This window comes from Schistocerca nitens, chromosome 2 (assembly GCF_023898315.1).
Source record: "Schistocerca nitens isolate TAMUIC-IGC-003100 chromosome 2, iqSchNite1.1, whole genome shotgun sequence".
NCBI lineage: Eukaryota > Metazoa > Arthropoda > Insecta > Orthoptera > Acrididae > Schistocerca > Schistocerca nitens.
Genome location: NC_064615.1, coordinates 761,977,830 through 761,984,460, shown reverse-complemented (window position 1 = coordinate 761,984,460; position 6,631 = coordinate 761,977,830). Strand labels below are relative to the sequence as shown.

Below are 6,631 nucleotides of genomic sequence, written 5' to 3'. Positions count from 1 at the left end.
TGTGCGCTGTTGTACAGAAATGAAAAGTCAGTTCTTTTTCTATGGTTCAAATTAATTCAGTTACTTTGTTAATTTTTTTCAAAATATATTAAAGTCCATGAAATATTTGATTAATAGGATAAAAAATAGTAAGCTAATAATTGGAGAACAATATATTTAAAATAGATCCTCTTAATAGCTACTCCACATGTTTGGAGATACTCATACAAAATGTAACTCAATACAACCGAATTTCAGACTAATTTTTTCCAGGCAAATGAGCTCATCACAAAAATAGGCAGATTTACGCGAGAGGACAGTGCATTCCAACCGGTAAGAGGGCGGTGCAATGCGATCAGACGTCACTTCACTTTCAGATTGTGAACCGTAAACATCAACTGACGAAAGTAAATTATTCTTTAGCGAAACATGGCTCACTATCCTTGATGATATGATGTTAATTTTAGGTGAATGCCATAACAATTACTCTGCAGCTGAGAAATTGTATGCGGATCGTTTCCCAAACAGATGACATCCAAGCGAAAAAATTTTTCGAAATTGCAGTCAACGAGCTGGAAATGGATACATGCACCGTCCACCTCGTCACCGCGAATACAATGAAAATGACGCTCGTGCCCTTACCGTTCCCGCCTTTGTTCAGCTGGATACCGAAGTGAGTACTCGTGCGATTCAGACACAAAATGGAATACCGAAATCAACCGTTTTGAGGATTTTAAAGGCACATAAATATCATGCATATCATATCACACTGACACAGGCATTAACGCCGAATGATATGCAAATTCGCGTGCATTTCTGTCAATGGGCCTTGGAAATAAGAGGTGACAATGATTTTTTTAGATACGTTATGTTCACCAATTCAGTGGCCTCCACGTTCACCAGACCTAACATCTCTTGATTTTTTTCTTATGGGGTTATTTAAAAAATATTGTTTGTGAAAGACAGCTCACAACTAGAAACGATATGGAGCAACTTATTCGAAGAGCGTGTGTAGCCATACCACAGAATGTGCCGCCAAAAACTGTGGACAACTTTCGCAGACGATTGACTTTATGCATTGAAGCAAATGGGGATAATTTTGAACAATTATTTCGTGGCTAATTTCGTTATTTAAGCACCCCAAATTGTGAGAAGCAAGGGGACTGACACTAATGAAGCACCCCATGGGAACATCATTCTACTACGTCCCTGTCATTGTTCCTGGGTAACGCTAAAAGTAGGATGCAGTACATTTTGTTTTAAAAATGGCTTTATTTGGCGAAACGAAAGAATTGGTGTACATTTTTTTTATAGATTTGATGCGTCTTTCTCGGATTATTGTAAATAAATCAGAGTTCTTCCCCAAATTTACTTTTTTCTCGATTTCAGAGCTATCTGTCAATGGTTTAAAAACTTGTTTCAGACAAAACTTGATTAATTTTTTATGGAGAATCCGAATCTGCAATAAAAATGGGTGTTTCCATTTAAAATTTAAAAGTTGCCCCCCCGCCCCACACAAGGGGACGGGGGCTGGAGGTCACGTGTAGTATCATTTGATGTCCCCCTTTGAGCTTACGAACTTGTTTTACGTACTAGTTTTACCCAATGTATAGGTTTCGAGATAATCTCATACGAAACTTCAGATGGACCACCCTGTATATGAAACTTGAATTCACACACACGCACACACACACACACACATACATATATATACATATACATATATATATATATATATATATATATATATATATATATATATATATATATATATATATAATATATTGTGAGGAATGTTTCCTGAAAGTTTGGCCGTACGGCCAAACTTTCAGGACACATTCCTCACAAACAAATAAAGAAAAGATGTTATGTGGACATGTTTCCGGAAACGCTTAATTTCCACGTTAGAGCTCATTTTAGTTTGTTCTTCCACCTACGCTCAATGGAGCACGTTATCATGATTTCATACGGGATACTCTGCCTATGCTGCTAGAACACGTGCCTTTACAAGTACGACACAACATGTGGTTCATGCACGATAGAGCTCCTGCACATTTCAGTCGAAGTGTTCATACGCTTCTCAACAATAGATGCGGTGACCGTTGGATTGGTAGAGGCGGACCAATTCCATGGCCTCCATGCTTTCCTGAACTCAACCCTCTTGACTTTCATTTATTGGGGCATTTGAAAGCTCTTGTCTACGCAACCCCGGTACCAAAAGTAGAGACTCTTCGTGCTCGTATTGTGGACGGCTGTGATACAATACGCCATTCTCCAGGGCTGCATCAGCGCATCAGGGATTCCATGCGACGGAGGGTGGATGCATGTATCCTCGCTAACGGAGGACATTTTGAACATTTCCTGTAACAAAGTGTTTGAAGTCACGCTGGTACGTTCTGTTGCTGTGTGTTTCCATTCCATGATTAATGTGATTTGAGTAATAAAATGAGTTCTAACATGGAAAGTAAGCGTTTCCGGACACATGTCCACATAACATATTTTCTTTCTTTGTGTGTGAGGAATGTTTCCTGAAAGTTTGGCCGTACCTTTTTGTAACACCTTATATATATATATATATATATATGTTTGCTATCACTACAGTAATGTTCTCAAACACATATTGTCTATGTCTGACGCTAACTCAAACATAACTTCATAATATTTTTTTCATTAAAAGAGAAATGAAAAAAGAGAGATGAAAAAATATTATGAAGTAATGTTTGAATTCGTATCAGACATAGATAATATGTATTTGAGAACATTACTGGAGTGATAGCAACTAAATCACAATGGCATAAAAAACTTCAATGTCTTTCATCTTGGAGAAAAACAAAATAGAGCAAACAAGTCAATAAGAAAATTCCTCCATTGAAATAAACAATTTCACACAGCTTACGTTTAATATGTGAAAACAATGTACTGTAGTTTTCTTCAAGGCATGTAGTACTCTTTCAAAATGAGTTGTAATGTGACCAGTTTTTTGTGAGTTTAGGTAAATTTAATCAGTTTCAAATGACAATGAAGCTGAATATATATGCTACAAATCTAAAAGAATTATATGTGTGTAAAATGGGAAACTAACAACAAAAAATAAAAACATATATTTAAAATTAAAACTTTATTACAGTACAAATTTGGAAATGAAATTAACTGAAAATATTGGCAGCACAAACAGTAACTAGAAAGTATGGGGATGCAATAGACTATAGCAAATGACACAAATGCTGCAAAGTGTTTAACCATCTAAGAATCAGGTCTCAAATATAAAAACAGATGTTATCATGGTATTTCACACTGAATTATGTGAATAAACATTTGATAGGATTGTTCTGAAACTATTACAATTGAAATTATATATGGCTCTGAGCACTATGGGACTTAACATCTGTGGTCATCAGTCCCCTAGAACTTAGAACTACTTAAACCTAACTAACCTAAGGACATCACACAGATCCATGCCCGAGGCAGGATTCGAACCTGCGACCGTAGCAGTCGCGCGGTTCCGGACTGAGTGCCTAGAACCGCTAGACCACCGCGGCCGGCTGAAATTATAAATACTACATATATAAATATATTATGAAGTATTAATTTTTGAAAATTATATGCCATATATATGAGTAGCCTATCACAGGTTTTGAATCTTAAAGTGATTTACAGTGAAAAAAATGTTTATGTAATCTGTACTTTATTTTGTAATCTGTGATGATAACTTTATTGTTTTACCCTTAGTGCATGGAAGCGAGGCAAACCTTTTTGCATACATACACATTTCTACAAATAATTTTAAAAATCTAACTATGAAAAACTTTTATTAGCTGAGATAGCATCAATTAATTTTTATTTTTGAGAACCGATTTTGGCAGGTAAAACTGTCATCTTCTGATCTTAAAAATTTTTTGGGTATATTTCATTTTCCATCATGTATTTAACACTTATGCCAAGTAGCCATTACTGTGGAGAATTTGCATTTGCACCATTACTTCGACTGAGGAGTATCCATGATGTATATAACATGTCATGTAAATGTAATAATTTGTACAAATGTGAATTTTTGGTATACATCTTGCATTTGAAAAACCAACAAGCATCAGTGGAGTGCTACATGTGAGGTTGCTCGTTTGCACAAGGTACTTTTCGTCCATATACGGTTTTACTTGTGACAAAACTATGTATAATATGCTTTATTTTCTCCACCATAGTGACAACACAATGTGACTACATGACATGTGTGATAGATGTATAATGCAATACAATTTATAACCAAAAATGTTTGGAAGATCAAAAAATGACAGTTCCACTAGTCAAAACTGGTCATCAATAATGAAAAATAATTTAACAATCTCAGCTATTAAAATTTTTTTTCTAGTAAATATAGATTGCTCCTTTCAATTTCTCAATATGAGAAACTTCAATCACACTGTAGATGAACACCTGTTGTACTAAAGGGTGTCTTATGTATAATGTTTGTTAAAAAATGATGGAATTGTCAGCTGTCTTCTAAACAGTCTTTATCTGAGTTGAATTATGATATGGACAACTTACACAAACTAAAAATTCTGCAGATATTCTACCTCATAAATGAAAAGCTTTGAGACAGTGTTATATCCAAGTTATTTTATTGGCACTGTGTAGGAAATGCAACCTCAAAGTCATAGAAGAATTGAATATTTTTTTAATGAAATTTAATCTAGACTTCACATTTGTAAAGGTTTAAAAACAGTAACAGAATAAAAAAACACACTCAAAAGAATATAGAAAAGAAAAGAAGCACATTATAAATTATATAATCCACATGTCATTGTAACAATGATTCTATTTGCTTCCATTTCGTTTCAGGAACTAGGTTGCTAAGTCACTTGCTACAGTACAATAATGGCAAAGTTTTTCGTAGGAAGACAGGCTTCAGATTGTTAGCGTCATTATTGCTGTGACTGTATATAATTTTTTTAAGGCTCTATAAATTTTCCTGTGACATTGGTCTACTTTCTTACTTTGTGGCATCGTGTCTCATTTTATATGCTGTTATATTAACAGAAAGACTTAAGGGGGTCTAATAGATGTAGAGAAATTATGTTGAATAGAATGCACTATACAGATACTTTCTTGTGCAAATTATTAAGACACTTCTCGTTTCTTCAATCCTTTTAGAAATATTCAAATTTTGTGCGAATTTGCTCATGTTTTTGATATAATTTCCCATGACAAGCAAGTCTTCCTTTAGTAGTTGTTGGTCCGATTAAGCGATACAGGTCTTGTCTCGCTATTTGAGTATTAAGATGAAACAGCTGAAATGTCTCCAACGAAGTACTCTACTGGCACCTTGTCCAGCAAACGACCCAGAATACTTGTCAGCAAGTCTTCAACAGTTTCTGTGAGCACTGGCTTCAGCGAGTCGAATGCCACCTCCCAGTTGTCATTCAGGTATTTGTTGGTGCTCTCCTCTGAAACAGAAACATATAATAGAGGTTCATTTCATAATTGCATGCAGCTGAGATAGAGGATGCAAAGGAGAATTATAGATAACCACTACTGTCCATGTACAGTGCCAATTACTTAATTCCTATACAGATTTTGTTTATGACCATTGTTATCACAAGAAGATCGTTGTAATGTACACGAGTACTACGTTGCAGAGAGCCCACGGTAGACACACGTTGACAAGTATTTGTTTAGCGCAACAAGAGTAAGCAGAAGCAGAAATGTTGATAAGTCGTGGCGCACGTCCCACGCTACGTCAATTTGAATCATATCTTGGGCGTATTCATGGTGACAATGATTGTTAGCGCAATGATTGTTGTTGGTGACAGTGACTAAGTCAAGCAAAGTCGTTGGTGTGTAAACCATGTACCGTTCACCTGCGCGTTACAGAAGTGGGGAACTGTAATTATTCTACAAAACAAATTGTTTACTAGAAGTCTTCTAGAACAGTCGTCTGCGATTTCTTTCTGCACTTGAAGACAGTATGTGTTGGGCGGAAGATAGTACGGATGAAAAACGATGTATTCAGCTTTGTATCAATGTTGGAGAAATATTCAACGGCCCGCACTGGAAAAATCCGAAAGGACAGCGTCTACCGTGTTTCGAAACTTCTGTGTGGTAATCTGAAATTCGCTGTTAGTGAGTGACTAAGACAACTCCCGTATAAAAGTACATAGTCTTCAGTGTGGGCTGTATATATCAGAAGGGCTAAGACATAGTAGGTTCGTTCATTAATCGGTACGCTCGTGGAGTATGCTGAAAAAATAACAGTTCCACTTCCTACCACCAGTGAAAATATGGCACTGTAAGGAAAAGGGGAGCAACGATCAAATACATGATCCAAATGGCGGTTCGGCACGTTTATTAGGACATGGTCACAAACATCCTGCAAACATCCTGCATCCTTCGACATCATGGTCGACAGCCACTCGCAGCATATCCGTTGTAATGGGAGCGATACGTCGTCGGGAGCGATATGCTTCAGAACAGGAAGAGTCCTAATAAATCCCTGATAGACCCGATCTTTCACATTCCCCACATTCAGAAGTTACGTGGACTAAGTCAGAGATCCGAAAGGCAATGCATCTTGCAGTTGCTAGAGATGATGCGGTCGATACCAAAGGTTTCTTACACGAAAATAGTCGTGTGTACTCAGTTGCGTTCTTGCAATGCT

At 36.5% G+C, this 6,631-nt stretch overlaps 1 protein-coding gene across 1 annotated transcript in view; it reads right to left on the bottom strand.

Annotated features, from left to right (window-relative positions):
* Window positions 1–3,085: 3,085 nt before the first annotated feature.
* Window positions 3,086–6,631, bottom strand: part of LOC126236990 (circadian clock-controlled protein daywake-like) — a 65,522-nt gene continuing 61,976 nt past the window's right edge. The window contains exon 6 of the mRNA XM_049946715.1: window positions 3,086–5,420. Coding sequence (XP_049802672.1) covers window positions 5,251–5,420 — 170 coding nt within the window. The 3' untranslated portion in view covers window positions 3,086–5,250. The remainder of the gene's footprint in view (window positions 5,421–6,631) is intronic.